The sequence below is a fragment of the Dicentrarchus labrax genome, unplaced genomic scaffold, assembly GCF_905237075.1.
Source record: "Dicentrarchus labrax unplaced genomic scaffold, dlabrax2021, whole genome shotgun sequence".
NCBI classification, from domain to species: domain Eukaryota; kingdom Metazoa; phylum Chordata; class Actinopteri; family Moronidae; genus Dicentrarchus; species Dicentrarchus labrax.
The window spans coordinates 25,202,066-25,224,827 of record NW_026136722.1 but is presented as its reverse complement, the minus strand read 5'-3'; the positions used below and the strand labels follow the sequence as shown (position 1 = coordinate 25,224,827).

The following is a 22,762-nucleotide window of genomic DNA, read 5'->3' as shown; positions in this document are numbered from 1 at the left end:
ATTTCATAAGTGCAAGTAGAGCAATCTAGTCTGATCTGACTATATTTGTAACATTATTCTCTTAGTGTTAACACTACATTGATAGTTATGGCACTGATTCCGAGAAATAAACATGACCACCTTTTAGTATTCACTGTGGTAAAATATGTGTAATGGAAGAATCAGTAGATCTTCTTACGTAACTATGCAGTGAGTGCACAGTGGAACACTGGAAACAATAAGATCCATTTAAGAACCATTCACCGAATTTGAATAGTAATTACTGAGTTATACACCACTTAAACGTGCCTTTATCATTGACCGCAGTAGATCTGTTGAACATGTCTACTGCAGCTGTCTGGAGCAAAACTATAGAATACATGGTGCTGATAATGCTAGTGACTTTCAAATTTACATGAACATGAAGTGGAAACCTTTACACCAGGTCCAGGTCCCTGCTGTGGCCGGCCAGTCATTGGCACCAAACAGTACCCACAGCCTCAAACCACTTTTATTTTTTTTAAGAAAGTAAGCTTATTTTTCCCTGAGATTTGCCTCAGTTATATTCCCATTTCTGCCAGATTCAAAAAGACTGTGTTTTTAGCTCGTGGTGTGGCTCTAAGGACTCTCAGCTGGTCCGTTGACCACAGGTGGAACTGTGATAACTTAAGCTGTACTCCTGATGTATTGTAGTGCACAACATAAGGGCTAAGACTGATTTTGTTTAAGACTCAAAAATTGCTACTGTTGCAGAAGCTTTTAAAAAGGACCAGTGTGTAGGATTTAGTGGCATCTAGCAATGAGGTTGCAGATTGCAAGCAAATGAATACCCCTCCTATCACCCTCAAAGTGTGAAGGAGAAGCTATGGTGGCCTTCGGGTAACGTGCAAACATGAAAGGTGCTCTCTAGAGTCAGTGTTTGGTTTGTCTGTTCTGGGCTGTGGTAGAAACATGGTGAGGACCCGCTCCCTCTGTAGATAAAAAGCTAATTCTAAGGTAATAAAAACACAACAATTCTTATTTTCAGGTGATTGTACACTAATGAAAACATAATTCCGAATATTATATAGATCCCCCAGAATCCTACACACTGGTCCTTTAAGTTCTGGACGGAGAAAGATCTCACCACAGTTTTCAGGGCAGAGAGACTTTCTCTGGCTGAGACCGGAGCAGAAGAGTCGATGTCAGACAGTGAGAAAGGTGTTATTACTGGTTGGTCAACACACAGAAAAGACAGAACATGACACACAGTCTTCCTCGTACACTTTTCCATGATAAAAGTGGAGGCCACTATTGACTACACAAAGCAATGATTCCATGACAAAGGGACATGATTGCTATAGGCTAGCTACCACACGGTAAACATCTGGGTGTGTCACAGTCTATTTAACAAACTAGAGCGAACAAATTAAAGTACTACAACGCCTGATTCCAGGATGGTTTTGGAACATCGCCACCACATTTAATTTGCTCTCTTTTTTTCATTGTTTGTTGTTTTTTGTGAAAGAAAAAACAAAATAAAGACAACAAAAAGGTTAATCCTACAAAGAGACATTTTTTTTTATCAGCTCTCTTAAAACTTACTAACTCATAAATTCCAAATGAACCGAGTCCAACAGTTGCGACACTGGAAGCAATGCATACGCGTGTCAGTCTTTCTCTCCTTGACCAATAAAAGGGGGAAAGGGTGCGTCGGGGAGTGGGGACATGATATGTTGGAGGTCATACATAGTGAACAGACGAGGGGGGAGGCGACCCGTCTCCCGTGCCTCGACGTTGAAGTCTCTTTGCGACAGTCTCTCAGTCTCAAAGGAGGTTGGGAGGAGAGAGCAGGGGTAGGAAGCGAGGATGTAAACGAGGACGCTGCCAATCCAGCACAGTTTTTTCTCATTCCGGCAGCCAGCTGGCTGCCACCTGGGTCATTGGTCCTTACTGGTGTCTTCTAGAATCTTCCTCCTCCAACTGTGCCGGAGCAATCTGGCTCAAACAAATGACTGGCCGGGAAGGAGCTGCTGCAATGTCCTCTCAGCTTAAAAAAAAAAAACTGGGTAAAGAGAACAAGCGATGGGCGCCAGCAGCAGGTTTCAGGTTTACAGGACTGGCTTTAACAAAGACACAGATTTTGGCGTGTGTCCCATTGGTCAACTTCCGTGCTGGGTATCAAGAAAACACCAAGATCATCCACAAGTCCCTCATAGACTGGCGTCTCATGGGATTGCCTAAGGCCTCTGTATGCTTCATAGTGCTCGTCAGATCTGCCAATTTTGTAACCTCTACAAATCCGACAAGCGCGTCTACTAAAAGCAGCAATTAGCTGACTGCGCAGGTGTGAAAGCAGGGCTCAAACTTCTCTATAAAGCTATGTTTGTTTGTTTGTTTGTATTATTCACACAACTACGACTGTCACTTTTTGTCTGTACAACCAAGGACAACACCAAGAATGCTTTTGCGGAGAGACTGAAAGTGCTGTACGATTAGTGAGACTAGACAAAGACACACATCAGTGAGGCAGTGGGAAGCAGCCAGGAGGAGGCCATGACAGATGTGGCCATTCAGAACAGCTATAAACACTTTTCCCTTTAGATGCGATCGTACGACGCACAGCTGAAGCATTCTGAGGCCTTAAAAAGTGAGAGAATTCTAACCTGTGGCAGCTCTTAAACGTCCCAAGATTTTAGGAAATATGCTTGTGCACCATCCAACCCACAGTGATGAAGAAGAGATATGAATTCAATTTCTAGTACAGAGAAATATCTCGGCGCTGAGACAAAAGGTTAGCCTAGACAAAATACACCTTCCAACAACTCCTTTCATTAATTGGCTGTAAGAGGAGATAAAAAGAGTCACCTGGATTTTTGTTCACTTTGGACGGTGCTCAAACCTGGCAACCCCACTATGAGGACAGGACTTTTTGAGATGCTGCGTGCCGACACGGCACCCAGCTGAAAAAAAAAAAGGCTCCAGCATAATGATCCGAAAACGCCTTGTTTTTACGATTTTATTTTTATATATTTTTTTACATATTAAATCAACAATATATAAAGTTTAACTAAGGAGTTTCTGGGAGGTGTATATTTTAATTTCAGATACAAATAGGATAGCAGTTTTTGAGCCGAGCTAGGCTAACCACATCATGGGTATGGGTGAGGGTACAAGCATATCTAAAGCTTCTACAAGTCAATATTCTTTAAATTGACTATGAATCAAATGACTGTGTGTGATGTGAAAAGTGTCGCTCGTGCTGAACCCACAGAGAAACGTCACCCAACTCTGCAGCTGCTCTCAGCTCTACGTAGCTTTTTAGCGTCATCCATTTTTGGTTCCATGGCCCACAAATATACTGTTTTTGTTCACTCCAAAAACATCTATCTTTCCACCAGCGACAGGCAGCTGTTTTCAGTGAAAAGGCTCTGATTAAAGCCACTGTTAACAGCCTGCCAGGCAACAAACAGATGGGAAAAGTTAGCGACTAGCTGGTGAACACAGTGGAGCATTTAGCAGCTGAAGAGCCAGATCTTTTTCTCAGGAGCTGAGACCAAAAAGTTGAATATTGGAGTTAACATTTGTCTGGTGATCAGAATATTTCTCAGTGTGGAAGATGAGTACATATCAGTTAACCAGTATGTTCGGCATAACAAATGTATAAAGTGACGTAACACTGCTGTGTTTGTTCTCCTGCCCCCCCCCCAAGCAAAAATATCAATTCAAGCAGATTTAAAAATAGAGTATAAATATGGCATACAGCATATCACCATTTGCTGTGATGTAGCCTTATATTCTAGCACGGTCCGCACTTCCAGTCAATGTAGTGTTTGCTGTAGTATTAGCAAAGGTGACTGGAGGCTGCAATCTACAGCGGACACACAGGTGATTATGGTACCATTATCTCGATACTCAGCATGGAAGGTGACCAACGTGCCAATCCCTCAAAATGTGATGCTCAGATGGATCCTAGCGGGAGGCATCACACAACTGCTTTTAATTAGAACCACACATCGGGTAATGAGCAGGGTCAGCTTGTCCAAGTCACAAAAAATAAGCATATTTTCCACGTACACCTTAGGGTGCCTAAGCATGTAGACAGCTTAAGTTTCTGATATAATTGCCTAAAACCAAAACTATCTGCATGACTAGACTATATCATTTGTGATTTGAAGGAACTGTTTTGTCTGGCTTGAGTCAGTCTCTTGAGAAGTGCAGAGGGGCCTTGACGATTTTAATCAGATATGAAAAGCCAAGATGGCCACCCAGAGATGAGTGTTGATGATAATCGTGTCCTATTGTAATAATGAAAAGCTTCAGTGTAGGTCCGGTAAAGAGGCGAGGAGGATTGTAGGTACGGACTGATGCTGGTATCTGGCAACGAGTTGATTCTCAGGGAACGAAGGGTTTGAAGAAACACTTTGACATGACACATTAAAAAACGTAGACAGGAACGGGAGAGGAGGGATTGAGATACATGTTGGGGGGGAGGGGGGAAACCCGGGAAGGGGATAGATGCAGTGCATCTTGGCTGTGCACGTGTTACAATCCCAATGGATCCAAGGGAGGGGGAGGGGGGTTTCTGTCTGTGAACAAGACAAGAGTCTGGACGGATATGAGAGCGTTCGACCGTTCATATAGTGAAGGACTAGAATGAGGGTGACGAACAAGAGGAGGAAGTGCCAGCACAGCACTGCTTTTGGTATATTGGTTTTGGCTGTGGTTGGTGGGTCAGTCAGGATTGAAGGGTGGAGGGGGCGGACTGAAGGGCGCCACTGGGAGGGATCGGGGGTCTCTTGTCATGCAGGGGCGGGGAGGACGAAGAGGTCTTTGCGAGGTCTTCGTCTTAACTGCCGTAATGCATGGTGTTGCTGGGGATGACCATAGGTGAGGCCATGGAGATGGCAGCGCCCCCCATGGTGAACTGGTTGGTGACGGGATAGTAAGTACCGCTGCTGCTGGGACCTGACTGGCCCGTAGTGGCTCCTGGAAGGAAGGACAAAGCATTACGATCCACATTCCCACCGAAGACGCTTGCGTGGTAAATTTCTGTTTGTTTCTGTACTTTGGTATTGTTAGACACTGACAGGTGGACATACCCTGGACAATTCCTGTGCTCATGATGGAGCCCATCCTGGAGTGGGTGTGGTTTACAATGCCCGTGTTCACTGCGACCAACCGGAGAGGAAAGCACAGTTAATGATATGTGCAGCAATGTGACAACCCTTAGCCTGTTGCCTCCTTCCAAACACAAGGTAGCCCTGACACCACAGACATGATCTGTCCCATAAAAGAAGTTACTTACAATAGTACTACAAGCTGTAACTGGCAGCCAATCAGATGGCAGAGTCTAACGAGTATCTAAAATACTTAATATATATGAATAATAATAATAATAATAAATTCTTGTATATACTTAGTTATATATACATATAAAGTTAAGAGTTATGTGTGAGGGTTTCTGCAGGTTTCAACAGGTTAGATTTAAGACCTTTTCAAGACCATTAGGAATGCGATTAAGACCTATTTTAAAAAGAAAAAGACATGAAGGAAAATCTGTATTGGTTCCACGTCTGTTTCGTTTTGTATTGTTACAGCACGATCAATACAAATTTATCCTAGGCACATATTAAAGCGAGACTTAAAAATGCAACTTTGTACAAGTGACGTTAACTCCATTACTGCAATACATTTTTAGGACCTGTAAAAAATATTATTTTATATTTTAAAAAGGCCTAAAATTCAGGTTACTAGATTTAAGACCAGATTTGTTAAGATCCCGAGTGCTTTTGCAATTGAAACATTTGAAATAGCTGAAATACTGCCCAAGTGTAAGTGTGGAGGAAAGTATCAGCATGAACTGAAGCCCTGAAAGGAGCTGAAATGTCAGTTGAAGAGAAAGGCATGCATGCAGTCAGAAGTCAGAATTGTTACTATGGAGATGATAAACTGTCTTGTTTAGTTGCATTGGTGTAAAGTGGCAGGTTTTCAGAATGTTCATAACATCAAGTTAGGAACACGATCAACTACAGTTCCTCAAAGATATGACATTGATTGTTGAGAGTTGACTGGCAACATAAGCATTTACATTTACTAATCTGACACTCAACATCAAGTTAGAGGTTTGTCCCTCGATGGCTTTATAACATTTCACCAGCACCACATTATTTGCAATCAAACTCACAATCCTACAGTACGTTCACAGTCTTGTGATGGGGAAAATATTTGGTCAAGTCTTATTTTTTCCATGTTACACAGTGCCGCAGTGCTCACTAGAGACCAGGAGATGAAGATTTCTGTTCTAACATCAGTTGTTTTCACGCATGCCTGCAACACCATGCTGCACTGCAGACTTTCTCTGTCGCTCTCCTGTTTGTTCCCCACTACATTAGGTTCACTGAGATGCTGAGGAGTCAGTGGTAGTTGTGATTCGTACCCAGGGGGATGAGGTTGTTGTGAGACACTGACGGGCCGCTGCCGATGACTGTACTGAGGTCATAAGCTGCAGGCATCCCTGGAGGGGAGAGACGGGAAACAAACCAATCAACATTTACTACAAAGAAATATTCATCATGTTCAGCTTTCTCATCATATACAGCTCTGCTCAGTGCAGGGCCTGCTGACACCACATGACTTGGGTCAACAGCAGCGTTCGTAGCCACAGGGAAACAGTTGCACATCCTACAGTGGAAGAAATTAAGAGGCATCCTCTGCACAAAAAACATAGAAACAAAGCACCTCTGCCTTTTACTCACCAACCCATTATGATGGATCACAATATATTCATATTCAGTATGAAAAAGTAGGTCTGTCACTTTTTATTCCAATCTATCATCTATTCAATATTATTATCATATTAATATATGATAATATTCTTTGATGGTCTGAACAGATTAAAAATGTACAGTGTGAAGCGCAACAGACCCTTATTGGTACTTCAGCTTTGGGATTTTGTAAAATGTTCTTTAATTGTATAATATTGCAGTGAGGCCACAAGGCAAACACTGTAATTTATATTAAAGCAGGATATACAAGCACTGCAGGAAAGTGTGCTTCAATATCCAGCCAATATTATGATTCATGTGTCTTTTGCTGCCTTGTTATGCCTTTGTCTGTGTAAACTGTAGATTGTGTGCAAAGTGTGGGATGTATATTATGTGGTTTAACTATATTTCCCAGTAACGTTTGGGTAGCGCTGGTGTTTAAGTCGATAAAGCGAGGTGTCCGCAGCTTTTTTGATGGTCTGGAGCAAAGAGAGCGGGACCTGCAGCTGACCTGTTCAGAGGGACTCGGGGCGGCTCTGCAGAGCTCGTCTCGTGTTATCTCTTGATTTATTCTGCCAACCTCCTACTGCGGGTAGAGCTCTCATATTAATTTACTGATAATGCAGTCACCATGTGTAAATGTAAAAGAAAAGAAATAAATCTGACAGGAATTAGCATGATTTTAAATTCAGAGAGGACAGCTGTAGGAGTGCTGCTTTCTCTCTCCACAGCTCCGGTCTCCAACCACAGGTCAACACCCATCTTCAGTTCACACCAAGTATCTCTAAGGTCTCTGCTAATGGATCAAGTTGGTTGAAAAACAGATCCAAAAGGTTCTTACCTGAAAATGCCCTTCCTTTCTGGTTTAAACATCTGTGTGATACATCTAATGTATGAAACCAATTGGAAAATAAATATATGTTCCCAGCTTCAAAATGTATAAAATACTCCATCAACCCACATGCCATTCCCCCCGTCTCTGATACTTCCATGAAATTACTGAGATGAGAAGCTGGGAGCCCCTTGAATGGGTGTATCATTCATTCTTTTCATATTCAGTATAGAATCCAATATCAGAAAATGTGTGTGCACTGGGACAGGAAGGGTGAATGGTTCAGAACTCGCCTGAGAATCCTCCCGTTTTTAAGATTTCTTCATGATCCAAGCAATTCAGTGCTAGATGTCTGTACATCCAATGGAACACAGCAAAATGAACGGCTAATAGTTCATTTGGCAAGCTTCATTTTCCAAATTGTAAACAACGTTGCTGCCCAGAGTCTAATTCGCTGCATCCACTGCAACATTATACTTCCTGTTTCTCGTTTATCTGTTGACACAAGTGAAGACTTTTAAAAGGTGACATTTTCCAAAATATCATCATCATTAAATCAGGCAGTGCCATCGCCCAAGTGGGTTTGCTGCAAAGTTAGGCTGACTTTAACATAAAAACAAAAGTACCAGTTATCAGTTATTTGTGCTGGATTCACAAATTAATAACGAAATAACGAGCCGTTTTTCCATGTTCTGATCTTGGATTCTATACTCCGTATGAAAAGAACAGATGGTACACAGATTCCCTTGTAAACACATGGAGGCCGTGTTGCATCTACCAGTGTTTATGTGTGTGTTCACCTGATACAGCCATCCCCTGACTCATGCTGTAGGCCGAACCCGTGTTCCACATGTTCTCGGATGGGGAGGTGTAGTGTGAGCCAGGAGGGGGGTTTGGGGTGGAGCCTGTGTACCTGCAAATACAAACACACAACATTAGAGAGACAGACGGTACTCCCCACCTCAACCACTCCACGTGGTGTCAACCAGGTCCAGGCATGCTAACTGGGTCCAAGACAGCAACTCACCTGAAAAAGGGGTTCTTCAAGTCCAGGAGATTGCTGGACTTTGATCCTGTCTGATCCACCTGGGCAACAATACTGATGTCGTAGCTTTGTCTGTTGGGAAGGAGATCGGATTTTAATTAACTGCGCTAACTAAAATAAGCTTTTTATTTATTTTCTGTTTCTTTAGTCTCAGAAGTCTTCAGTTCACACTTAATGCTCTTTGCCTTCGATTTCAGCACAAATATTATTACTGAAGACCACAATATAAAGCCTCTGACTACAAGTACACAGTGGACCACCATGCTACAGTGAAGTACGTTTAGAAGCATCATACCTCTTGTTGGCCACCAGCATCGCGGTGCCGGACAGCGTGTCCCCAGCCTTGGTGAAGAGGGGAGACTGCAGCAGACAGCGCACCTGGTACCAGTGGGTGAGAGGCTCTGTGGGTGCTGTGGACAGCCACACTGTCATCCTGCAGAGAGGACGCAAGAGGAGTGCTGGTGTGAGGCCAAGACAACCTTGTCGGACTAAATAACGGCATTTCTTAACATTCATGCGACCGGCGGACTTACACTGATCCCATAAACGCCACGTCAAACCAGAAAGCCAGGCCGTGCACCAGGCCTGAGTGCATCATGTGGAACTTAAAGGGAATCTCTATCCTGGGGCCAAAAAGAAAAAGCAGATATGTTAATTACACTAGGTATGTCACATAACAGCACATACAAACAAGCATGTGTGTACACAAACACACAAGCACACACACACACACCTGTAGAGATCCTCTTCTTTGGTCTCCAGGAAGTTGACTGTGTATTTGACCGACTTGGCCATCAGAATACGGATATCAAATGTGTCCTGTGGAGGAAGATCAGAGCTCATCATACAAATCTAATAACAACTTACACAACTCAAACAGTGTCCCCCAACCTGGGGAGAGCTGCTCTTTGATAGACCCAGCAGGCTGGTCTCATTACCCAGCATGCATTTGTTAAGTGATGGCCCACTCCCTTAGGTTAACATGAAAAAAACCAAAAAGCAGAATAATTCCACAGCATGAAGAAATGGCACAAGATGACTTTATGCTTTGAAAACGATTCATTCTGGTGCTTATCTGCAAACACATTTTCATTCAGTAAGACTGCCTTAGTCCTTATTTACACCATTATGCATGTTAGTGAACCTGAGAATGCTTTTCTAAACCTCACTGCGTCAGTCATTGACTTAACAGCACAATAACACACTCATTTTTCTTGGCCATTTGCAGTGTGCAGACATTTCTGTGTAAATGTGCACCACGTACCACAATTGGCTGACGGAAATACTCGTCCACTGCTGCCCCCCGCAGGGCAGACAGGTCTACGCCGTGGAAGGAGGGCTGGTACCTGAGGGCCAAACAAGAAAGTCACATTTAGACTGTTTTTTTAGACATTTGTAGTTATCATTGTCTTGTGTTGACCATGCTATTTTCACCACTATCTCAGAATACTGATTTCAGATCTATACAACAAAACATCTTGAAACAATCAAAGAAATGTTCTTAATTCAGCATCCTCTTAAAAAAACGACTGAATGTGCAGAACGGCTGCCATCAATGTAACTCATTTGTCGTTCCAACAGGAAACAAATCATTTTTCAATGTCAATCATAGAAACCAATTATTTTATGAATAAAGACAAGTTATTATACTTATGTGATTCCCATTTTAAAAACCATCTGACCTGAGTACAGGGGTTTCACATTTTCAAAAAAATTCACAACAAACAGTAGTACCATGATATCCATCAAACCTTCCTGAAATACAGTAGAAATACTTTACACCATACTTACACCTTGGAAGTACACCATTTTGTTTGACTCTGAAAAAGGCATGAAAATAAAATACACAGAGCCCTAGCTTAGTTTTCTGTGGTTTGTTTGTATTAGGTTTAGCCTTTGTTCATGCCACATGTGGTTTTAGTTAGCACCTACAGTTTCATAGCACCCAACACCCACACTTCACCACTGACTGCTGACTTCACCCATCATGCTTTGCTTGTGTTAAATTGTTCTCTTACAGGTCCAGTGTGTAACATTTAGAAGGATCTATGGGCAGAAATGGAATATAATATTCATAGGTATGTTTTCATTAGTGTACAATCACCTTAATAAGAATCATTGTGTTTTTGTTACCTTAGCATGAGCTGTTTTGATCTACAGACACCAGCAGGTTGCGTTCCATGGAGTCTGCCATGTTTCTACAGTAGCCCAGGAAGGACAAACCAGACTAGTTCTAGACAAGGCAGTTTATGTTTCTTGCACATCTTTCAGCCAGTTTTTCCTTTGCGCTTGAAAAGGCAGGGTTAAGCGACAGAGTTGAGATCTGCAACTACACCACTAGATGTCACTAAATCCTACACACTGGTCCTTAAATAAATGACTTGCTTATTAACTGTTACTATGTGGACTGAACGAGTCCAGAAAAATGTTCCATCAGTCTTAAATTAAACTTACAAGTGGTACACATACTGCCCGTGCTACAGTAGGTCAGCTAGCTAATGTTAGCATAAGAAGTTAAACCAGTTTGAAATGTAACAGAGTAAGTTCACTTTGTATTTGCTGTGTCAACATGAGGGGCTATAAGATGTCAAATAAAGAGCTCACTGTGTAAGAGTTCTTCAGTGGTGACACTAACAGCTAAACCCAACAGTTACAAGTGATAAACACCCATTCACCTCCACAGAAATGATACTACTTTACCTACGAACCAATGCTGAGTCACAGAAGCACAAGCAAGACTTTATAAATACATTTATACCGCAATCTGCTGAGCCACTGGCAGCCCTTACAAGACAGTTTCATATTTAAAACATGTTCTGGTATTCATGGTATGTATTATCTTTTGGAGTTGTTATATTAAGAAGAGACTGCTGTATAACCTGTTTCAGTGTTAAGACACACCTGCCTATGCTTTTAAGAGAGTATCCGTAGTATACCATTAGTGGAAACTATGAACCCGTTTTGGCGGCCCCTCCATTCCCACCCTCCTTTGCAGCCTGTTCCCCTCCTCACCAGAAGTTGGCCTTGGTGAACTGCTCCATGTAGAGCTGCTCGTCTGTGAAGGGGGCCAGGTGGACGTCACCAATGGTTGGGAACATTTTACCTGAAACAGACACAGTCAGCAATTTACAACCCAGAGTGACACTGTGGCCTCATCGTGCTGACCAACCAACTGATATCTGAGACTAACTGTGGACAGCTGTCAGAAGTGCTGTGCCAAAGGTTGTTTCTGCTACTCCTTCATGGTGCTCTTTCGCAGTCTTTCAACCTCCTTTCTACAACGTAAAATAATTCCTCTGTGCCCCACACCTCCTCACCGTTGGGTTTGAGGAACTTCTTGGCATGCAGGTAGCTCTCCAGCATGCGCTCATTGAACAGCATGTATCCCATGGGCTCAGAGATGATGATGTCAACCTGCTCAGGCAGTGTCACCTCCTCTACCTTCCCCGGGATGACGACCACGCGCTCCCCTAGGCGGTTACTGTTGACCAGCACCTGTTAAGGCACAGCAAACCATCACTATGGCTGGAAATCCAGCTTCGGTTCAGTCAGAATGGAGTAATGCGTCATTCAAAACATATTAGAGTCAACTGACAACTGATGATATCAGTAATCTTGTGTGTGTGTGTGTGTGTGTGTGTGTGTGTGTGTGTGTGTGTGTGTGTGTGGACCTCAGCGTGTTGTGCCATGGTGCTGGCCTCCACAGCGTAGACCTTCCTGGCCCCAGCCTGGGCTGCAAAGAAAGAGAGGATCCCTGAGCCACACCCAACATCCAGCACCACCTGGAGAAAAGAGAACAGGAAATATGTCGTCACTCCTCAGCCACATTATTGGTATTTGTCCATACAAACGTTGAGCAACAACAATATTATCAGCTGATCTTCTATGTCTGCCATCTGCCTAAACTGGTTTCAACTATTAGAAACTAACTTGTTTTGAGAATCAAGCTAGAGATTAGGGCTATTCTATGTAACTGTAAATCCAAAGCAAAGTCTAATTAAATGATGAACCGACCTTATCCTTGAAGTCGGTGTGGTTCTGGAGAATCGCCCGCTGGTAAGTGCCTGTCCGAACGTAGTCCTGCATCATGTTCTGTTGCTGGGAGAGGTAGCCATAAAACTGCAGAGACAAACATATGATAAAATACTGATGAATCATTTTTATTTATTTATTTTTATGAAGTCCATATTGTAACAAGTAAGATACAAACATTTCAATAAGTAAAATATAAGAATTACCCCGTTTTGCTGTAATAAATTAGGTCAAGGTGATCCTCAGATTTGCAGTTAATAGGCTTTTTTGGTGTTGAGTGGCAGGCTGCTGTCTGACAGCAGCGTCACTGACACCACACGCATAGAGGAGTGCACAGACCGGAATGTCTTTATGAAACCAACGTCAAGTAAACACTCTCCTTTTCTATTTCATTTACACAGCAGATCTGTATTCCGTGCCAACATTTTATTTCAGTTCAGACTTGCAGAGCTAAAGTACGGCTGTTTTTTAAAAAAACAAAAATAATTCAAAAGGTTCCAAAAGAATTTTCTTTAATGAATATTCCAATTGAAAGTTGTGTAGCTATAAATAGTCATCCAAGAACAAAGTCAGCATGGTGGTAATTATTTAGGGACAACTGTTCTGTGTTTGAAAATGCAGTTTGGATTCAACCTGTCATTAAATAATAAAAAAAGAGACAATAAATGAAACAATGATGTTTGAGAGAGCCTATAGTCTGCTGAATACACTTCTCCTGTTTCACCAACCCTTTTCGGGAGCCCAAGAGAGCTGGTGGTGTGTGTGTGTGTGTGTGTGTGTGTGTGTGTTCCTCTTACCTGGAAGTACTGTACAGCAGAGGACTCCTCTGTTCTCTCACTGAAGACAGAGCGCTCACTGCTATGCCCACGACTGTTCTTCAGGACGTTATAAAAGGACTGAAAGTCTGAAGCAGAACATAAACACACAACCATCAACAATTACAGATCAGACGTTACACTGGACCTTTCATTACACAAAAGACAACAATATATGCGTACAGTGCAGGCAGAAAGTATTAGGACAGTTACAGGCAGCATCCTCAACAGTTGACGATCCATGTAGAAGACATTGAAATAAAGACACAGAATTGTTCTTGATAATTAGAGCTAGTAAACGCTGGTTCTAACATAACCCTGTTTGTCTGCTTAGTTAATGTACCTGTAGTATCTTTTCTTTTTCGTGATGTGTTTGACAAACGTAGCTAGCACTGTACTGAACAGTTGGAACCTTGTTTATAACGGTGCCATTTCAATTCTAAATCAGGTTAGGACTCGTAGTGACCAGGTTAAATTGCCGTCTCCACTTCGGCTGCATTCGCACAAAAACGAGGCAATGAGACACCTTCCAGCAGGGTCGTGCCTACTTTGCTTCCTCTCTTCATTCATTCATTCATTCATTCATTCATTCTCTAGCTCGCTCGACCACCTGGCTGGCTGCATACAACCCAGGGGGAATGAGTCTTCTTAAACAAAAAATCTTTAAAAAATCTAAAATAAGAAGTGAGAGGGGAAATCTACTGGATGGGCTAGTTGGGACTTTTTTAACCTGCAACCCCACAAACTAATGTAGCTAATGGATGACATGCTCCTTAGCCTGGGAAGTAATGCTGACTTGCTAACGGTTAACGTTTGCAGCATATATTAGAGCAGATAAACACAATTTAATCCATTCCTTATACGCATTTACTGTTTGAGTTTTGAGAGAGGGTAAATAAACAGAAACGAGTATCCAAACTCTTTATATACGGAGTGAGTCTGTCAATAGAGCCCCATGTGTAGTAATCTAAAGCTTGAGTGGTCACAATTGCTAAGCTATGATTGGGTGATTACTGTTCCGGGGGGAGGGGTTAAGCAAGCGGTCAATTGATTCATTGTAAAAGGGTGTTTGTGCATGTTAGTGTGGGCCGGGACTCATTACGCCTGCTCCACACTCCATACAAAGTGTGCAGAGTGTGTGGGAAGCCCAGGCTCACTGCTTACATAACAAACTTTGGCATGTTGGCTCAGTCTGAGGTTACAAACAGAAACAAAGCCAATGTGATGCTGCAGCGGGGCATTTAAAAATGGCCACTGAGGAACGCAGGCACGTATATACCTACATTCTAAACCACTATATTAAATTACTTTTTTCCCCCTCCATGTTTGCCTAGACACAAAATGACTTCTTTGTACTTGCACATTTAGCAACATTTCTACATAAAACGTTCCGGCAGACATTACAGTAGCAGAACTACTTTTTGGCTCTTGCATGGGCTGCGTGTGTTATTTATGCACAGCGTATCAGTCTCATTGTGCCGGGGCATTAGTGTGTACCTGCAGGTGAGGAGAACTGCAGCAGGACGCTGTTACAGCCCAGTGTGATGATGAATGACTGCTTCCCCACGCGGCTGCACTCCGTCTCCCTGGAAACGGAACACTTGAACACACTCGCCTCCTCTCCTGGAAAGAAAAGGGAGAGGATGGGAAGAGTTAGGAAAACATGAGACATACTTGCATACAGCTATTGAAATGAGTGAAAGAAATATACATACACAGTGTCCCAAATGCTGCTTTAACTTTACTTTTTATTTTTGATAGGGATTCTGACAACATAGAACTGTCCTGGTCATAACAAAGCACTGAAGACGAGCTGTATGTAACCACATTTGAATGAATCAGCGCGAAGAACAGACAACTAATTAAAAAAAAATGTGCATTGTCAGTTTTAAAAATATCAGATTTTTTTTTCATTTCGCATTAAAGCCAAAGAGATGGTTTTCTTCCTGGAAGTCATACGTTTGGTCTGACATTTCAATTTGAGTTCCACCACAACCCGCTGAATACAATGCAGCCTCAGCCCCTTTATCTCCCTCTAACGCACACACACGCACACACGCACACACACAGAGAGAAGAGAGAACAGGAATCACTATACAACTGTTAGACTCTCAGATATTTATTTTATTAAATGTCCTGCAAAAGTCTAGGTGAGGTTTTTCCACACAGACTTATGATATCTGTCTTCTCTGTTTAAGGATTTAGATTTGAATAGATTTACAGCGTGTCTACACAAAACAGCAAGCTTATAACCAAATTAGTTACAAGGCTAAATAGCTTTAGAGTTTAGATACAGATGGTGCTCTTCTATGTTTCTTATTGTCAACAAATCCCATAAAAAGTCCAAAACCAACAATGTGTCAGCCCATCTCTCAATACTGTCTGACAATCCTATCCTGTCTGTGGCTCCAAGCTCCAAACCCATTAGTTCCTACTGAAGATCTTAAAAAACAGCTCACAAATATAGTCTCACTTTTCAAAAAAGATTATTTTCTAAAACGGCGGGACCCTGGTTTTTGACAAATGTTACTAAATTAGGAGGAAATAGTGCATTTGTCTGGGACTATTTTCAGCGGCGGACTAATCCACATTTAGTGCTCTAGTGAGTATTTGGAGCAGCAGGACGGTGTGTGTGGGATTGAATCAAGATAAACTACAGTGTGTGTTCATGGTAATCGGTACTGGGATACATTCAATGTCTAAGAATGTAAAGAACATAACCAAACTCATCCTTCAAATTTTCTGATTTTAAACCATCTGTCTATTTATTTGCCAGTGTGTAGTCTCTATCTTGCACACTAGCTGTGCTGTGTGTGTGTGTGTTTGCTAAAAGATCTCACTGCTTATGATGAAACCACAGGGCGAGTGTGAGCATCAAAGATTTGGTCCTGTATCCTCTAGTCATCCACTTTAAGATATAAAATCTTCCTGCTCATCACCATAGCTGTGTTTGTGCTACTCTTGCTTAGAAATTGTCATATACTGATCACTTTGTAGGTGTCTAGCACAACCGTTTTATTCATGGAATAGCAATGTTGTCTGTAGTTGTTATGAACTAATGAATTTGTAGGTTTGTTAATGAATTAAGTAAGTTGTGGGTAGACATCGGTCCAAAGTATCAGAAATTTTACTTCTTAAAGAATGCATGACAAGAATTTGTAATGTTTACTTCAGTTAACTGGCAGTTGAGTTAACACAGTGTAATGTAAAGCAGCCACTGATAATGAAGACACACCCCCACCCCGAATAAAGCAATGATAAAACTGAACGTTCGAGGGTTTAGTGTAGTGGGGTAAATCACTCTTTGGAAAGTGGTTCCTAATCCACACTGTGCTAGAATGAATGATGCCTCTGCGCAGACAGCAGCAGAAGGAACAACTGGCAACAAGCTTAAAAACGTCACTGTTATTATTGCACTCATCTTTTCCGATCATAATTATACTTTAAGATTCTAAACTCAAAAAATGCTATTTTAACAACAACAATGGCAGGAGGAAAAAACTGTTTTTCATGATGAATGAGTGAGATTCATATCTCACACACACACACACACACACACACACACACACACACACACACAGAATCCTTTTTCTAACACGGTCTCATGAAAATACTTCCACGGGCTGGAAAAACCTGGTCGTGCAACGGACCCTGTAAAGACTCAAAGCGGCCTGAGCTAATCCAACATCTATTAGGGGATTAAGAGCAGCACTTAAGATTTAGAGAGCTGCATCTTCTGGGAAAGAAGCCAGCCACCTCAGTTAACCACTTACACTGTTGACCAAGTGACAAGACACTTGGTGACACAGTCAGAAAAAACCTCTATCTCTAAGTCTAAGTTTCACCTCTAATAGCGTCTAACCTCATGGAGTTGAATCAGTCACATAGTGCGCTGGGTGGGACACTGAGCCTAGAGAGGGGTGACTACAGAAAGAGAGAGGATGCACAGAGCCCAGGTAGCATGTGAATGAATTTATCTTATTGACCACTGGGTAACAGAAATAACGACTGCGGTGATTGGAAAAATGCTGGATATTGAATCTGAAACACTGACGATCCAGGACTACTAGCAGGTCATATATTGTGTGTAGATGTCGGTGTTCATGTTGCCCAAACACATATTTAATATCATCAAATGTGAGGCAGAACTTAAGTGGAAAGACATGAGACAATTTTTTTTTTTTTTTTAAATAATCACACGATTCCAAATAGAGCATTTTAAAAGGTGTTTTTACTGTAAAGGTTTCTTTAGACTGTAGGCTAAACCCAAAACACAACACAATAAAGGGCTACTGCAGCAACTTCGTTGTGCATTCCCATAAAGTTGGGGGATTAAGAAACCATAGATTTAAAAAAAGAACGGTTAAAATGGAAGCAGCAGAAGCCCAGATATCCTGACCTTTGTTCCTATTGTTTGTGTCAAGCTGCACAAATGCTGGATCCTACGTTTCCCATGACGCAAACCGTTAATATATTTTCGTTAGAGTCTCCCTGCCTGTTAAATGGAAAAAAAAAAATAAAAATGATAAAAGCCCAAGTTCTACAGCTTTCACACACAGCCGGTGAACTTTCTCTCTTCCTCCTCTTCCTCTTACTTCTGCAATTCAGTGAGAGAACGCAGCCTTCTGTCCTGACAAGATTCTGAACCTTGACTGAATGAGTTTTCGTAGCTGCCATGTTTGAACGGGATCAACTTCACACTTTTTTTACTGGGTCCTTTCCTCGTTACTGCTTTTGTTGCCATCTTAGCCAGACTGTGACCGTCACGCAGACAGACAGATGCTGTGATTGGTTCTGCTGCCCACCATCATCAATACATGTGTGCGTGATTGGACAGCACGCAATGAGAGCGACTACGTGCTACCCTGCTGCTGGCAGCTTAACACTGGCCTGAATTAACAGCTGTAGGTGTGTAAAATGTGTGACAGAACAGCATAATAATAAAAGTACTTTGGTTCTGCGGAGACGCTCCGGCCTACAAATCGTCTTCACCAGATGTTATATTTCTGTACTAAAACAAATAAGACACAACCAAGAACATTGATGCAAAATATGACTCATATGAACTAACATCAATATTAAGTGAAATAATACAGGCCTCTGGAAAAAGGCTATGCTGTTGTTGGCAAGCATCTTATGTTACTATGACGACTGGCAACTATGAGCTGTCACGTCTTGAACTTCGCTGTGGCGTAAGTTTGAAAGTGTTTAAAAATGTAAAATAAAAAAATGGATCTCTGCATCCGTGACCCATCCTTAAAGCAACTGGATTAGAGCCCACTGTGAGTCTTGGTGCATGCAGGGCAGCACTAAATAGGCTCTCTCCCACTATAAAATGACAGCAACACCATAAATAATGAAGTCTTACTCAGGGATTCAATGTTACATGAGAAGAGTCAGAGTTTATCCATATAGTTAACATCCTTCACTGTACAGAGGGAAGCGTTTGTTGGTAGGGAGAATAAATGTGGTTTTGTTTTTTGCAGAGCTCATAGCACTTTCCATGATAGCTGAATTAAACTATACAACAGTTTGGCCCACATCCACTAACACCAACCTACAAAACTCCTGTTTCCAGGATAATTGAAATGCTTGTTTGCGCATCAGCTCATAAACTTTGTCTTTACCCGCCACCATTTCGCAAATGCTCGATTGATACTGCACAGGTGCAACTCTGAACAGAGATGATGAAGAAGCAAACTACTTCCATCATCAGCTCCAGAAAAAATAAATTAGTATTCATTATTTATTTATTTTTTTACAATTTGTTAGATTGGGAAAGTAAGCTGATAAATTTACTAGCCCGAAGAAACACTTGACTTGCCCTGTGCAAGCAGACAGACCTAAATGTTGAGCCCTGCTTCGCCCCGCTCCCTCTGGAACCACGATGTGTGCTATACTTTTTAATTTTTTATACTCCATGTTACTATTACAGATTCATACTATCTGTGTGTTGTTCATTTGCAAATCCTTAACACACACTCTTTGTAAGGTATTCAACTGTTGGTGGCTACTTTATTTATTTTGCTTATCAACTACATTATTTATACTACTTTTATTTTTTCAGGGCCTAAACTCCCACAGGGATAAATTAAACTTTCTTGATGTGCGCTGCCAGAGATGTGTTGTTGTAAGGGCTGCACAAAAGGCCTACAATGAATTTCTGGGTGCTTTTCTTTAACTTGGGCATCAGAGGCAAAAGGAGGCCTGCGCGCTGCTCCTTTTCAGCGGGACATCCCATTGAATAAGAACAGCTGCAGGGGAGCCAGCGGGGCCAGCGGAGCGGCTCTGATGCTGCCTCCACACAGGAGGGAAGTGGGCGGCGGGGACCCGGCTATTGTTCCAATGAGAACAAAGATGAATGCATAAGTAATGAGGGCCCGGTTTCGCTAAAAAAGAAAAAACACCGAGACCGCTTTCACCCCTTAAAAAAAGTAAAAGCTTGAAAAGTTGAAGTGTTTGCCGCTGTATCACGGAGCGGGGCTGCAGCAGCGGCAGCCGCCTGGACCGCGGTGCCCGGCGGCGGCGGCGGGTCAGAACCGATGCCCTCTGCTCTCGACTCCCAAACAATCCAGACAAGCTAATCCACGAGCTAAACAGCCAAATAAACATTACCTGCGTCTCTTGGGACAAACCGGAAAATGTTAATTTCATGAACCACCGGGCATATTAATGTGACAAAATACATGTTAGTGAAACATGAAGGGCGAATAGGCGTTAAACGCGAGCGAGCGTGGTGCACGTTAGCGCATCAGTGCGGGAACCGGGCTAGTGGCATTGTTTAACTAGCATTAAACTACACACTACTTAGCTGCCCCGCGTACTGATGTGACTAACTAAGCTACGTTGTCCGTGTTGGGTTATGTTTTTGTCGAGGTCCCCAACGCGGCGAACTTGTGAGGAAGCTGAAAGCCCGGTGTTAATAAGCCTTAACACCTCCTCGGACGACGAAAAATGTGGACTTTTTAGGGCTCCCTCGTGAGAAGCAGGGGGAGGCGACGTGGTCTCTCAAGACGGGTTAGCTTCTTGGCGGCTAACGCTACATATGGCCAGATTAGCCGTATAGGCATTAGCACTGCATAGCATTAGCACTGGCAGTAAAGGCAGGCCGGAACATCCGAGGAGCAGCTCCAGAAAAGGGGTCAACTCACCATTGGAGAGATTGATGAGGGCAGCATCTTGTGTGCTTTTGACTTCTAACCGCAGGGGCTGCTGCTCTGAGTGTCGCTGTATGTCTCCATTCGCATCTCCGATGGAGAGGAGCCGCACGCCGGGGAACACCGAGACCGCCATCTTCGATCTGGAAGTAGAGACAGGTCGGTGGCGCTCACATCCAACCGCGCACTGCTCTCTGCTGGAGGCAGCCTGGGCATCAACGTGATAAGCCGCTCCAACAGCGCCACCTGGCTGTACCCGATTATCATATAATCCAGGAGCTCTCCCACGAATTCAGTTCCAGCGGAGGTATATGAAAATATGATGAATAATTGTATTATGATAATATGAGTTACAAATCTGTAAACTACCAGTGGGTTCACTTTTTATTTAGTATTTATTTTTTTTAACAGAAATGTTGTTTAGAATCAAGTGAAAAAAGATAGGCTATACATAAAGAAAAAACAAATAGAGACAATAAGAATGAGCCACTATATACAAATATATAAAGAGTGAGAGAATATGTACAAATGGCCAGATACTTATAAATAAATGAAACCAAACCTTCTTTCCCTGTTTTTCTGAATTTAACTCACTAAACTCTCTTGCCCTGATAAGCAGAAAAGTAACAGGTTCTTTGGACATAAACATATTTAATCAAATCCCCTGATGTCGGATTGTGTTTTACTCTAATATCTGTCCTTATCCTTTTCTATTTTAAGGTATTTAATGTTTTGTTTTATTGTTGTATTTATTTGATTTTCAACTTACTTAGAATGTGTATCTTGCTTTCATCCATTCATTTATAAAGTAGGTCATTTTTAAAAAAATACTTTTTTCTTATATTTCCCGAAACTTTCACAATATCCTGACATAAGTACATGAAACAGATAACCTGTGAAAAAATCTGGTTCTTCTGGCTTCTCCTTGTACCTGATTTCTTTCACTGATTATCTGTCTCACGCACTACTGCCAGGACACATTAAAAATTTCAGCAAATATGACAGAAAGTTATTTTTATAAGTTACCCACTACCGCTTTAATTTTCTATATTTTTTTGTTATCAGCTTTCTGTTGTTATTTAGCCCTGACCCAATGTGTACATTGTTTTGTTGAATAAAACAAAAATGCGAAATTCCATTCATCTCCAATAAACTGGAATAGAGGAAATCTCAGAAATGTGAAAACGTAGAGTAATAAAAACAATGTAACAGTATATATAACATTTTATAAAGAGTATAGTCTAGACCTGCTCTATTTGAAAAGTGTCCTGAGATAACTTTTGTTATGAATTGGCGCTATACAAATAAAATTGAATTGAATTGAATGACACTAATTTAATTCCTTAGGCTTGAACCAATGCAACATTCATAAAACACCATTTGTATGTTTATACTGTACAATCACGGCCCAATATTAAAGGCATACTATGCAGTTTTCCAGTTTTGTCAAACAGCTCCCCCTAGAGTTGCAGCGGAGTCCTTGTATTTAACGTTAACTGTCGTAAATACCACTCATCAGAGCCGTCTCTATATTCGGCTCTGTGTCTCTGCACTCACGGCCTGATCCCCTCCCCCCTGTATACCGGTACATGTTCAGTAGGATGGAAGCGTCGGACATCGAACAGGCAAAGATAGACTCCGAAGATGTCTACTGACCAGGTAACATCTGAGTGAATGCCTGCTAGTGTCTTCCATTAAGGCTGCTTCTTATGTCGCTGATGTATGTGACGTTGCACCGTAAAGCAATTTGCGATTCTTGCAAGATTTGGCGGGACACCACCTTTCAGACTTGCATTGCTGGTTCTGCCAACGGTGTCCCTCCCCAGCTTTGTTATCGGGATGATTCGCTATACTACGAGTTCGTTTACCATCGAAATGACTTCGAAGCTGTTATATTAAGGTAAAAATCTTGCAAAGTGTGCCTTTAAAAGAAAAAGAATGAACAAAAGATAACCAAAACAAATTTGTGGAAATAACTGAATGTGTTAAAAATAGATACGGTAGCATCTAAAACAACAATGTGCTTTGTGTAAGCTACGTGTGATCTCTTCCCCTCAACAGATCCTGAAGATCAACTTGCCATTTGTTAGTGCAGCTTTTTGTTTCAAACATACATACAAAGCTTCAAGTATGATGTTATGTTTGTGCACCATTAT

General features: G+C 42.0%; 1 protein-coding gene across 1 annotated transcript; it reads right to left on the bottom strand.

Annotated features, from left to right (window-relative positions):
• Window positions 1–1,163: 1,163 nt before the first annotated feature.
• carm1 (coactivator-associated arginine methyltransferase 1) lies at window positions 1,164–20,788 on the bottom strand. The gene is made up of 16 exons (XM_051389125.1): window positions 20,601–20,788; window positions 14,947–15,072; window positions 13,432–13,538; window positions 12,617–12,721; window positions 12,274–12,384; window positions 11,920–12,097; window positions 11,615–11,705; window positions 9,867–9,948; window positions 9,336–9,421; window positions 9,136–9,225; window positions 8,898–9,035; window positions 8,585–8,674; window positions 8,358–8,470; window positions 6,398–6,475; window positions 5,061–5,129; window positions 1,164–4,947 (listed from the first exon to the last, which is right to left on the bottom strand). Exons 1-16 carry the CDS (start codon window positions 20,740–20,742, stop codon window positions 4,808–4,810), a joined length of 1,746 nt encoding a protein of 581 aa, XP_051245085.1. The 5' UTR covers window positions 20,743–20,788; the 3' UTR covers window positions 1,164–4,807.
• Window positions 20,789–22,762: the final 1,974 nt, after the last annotated feature.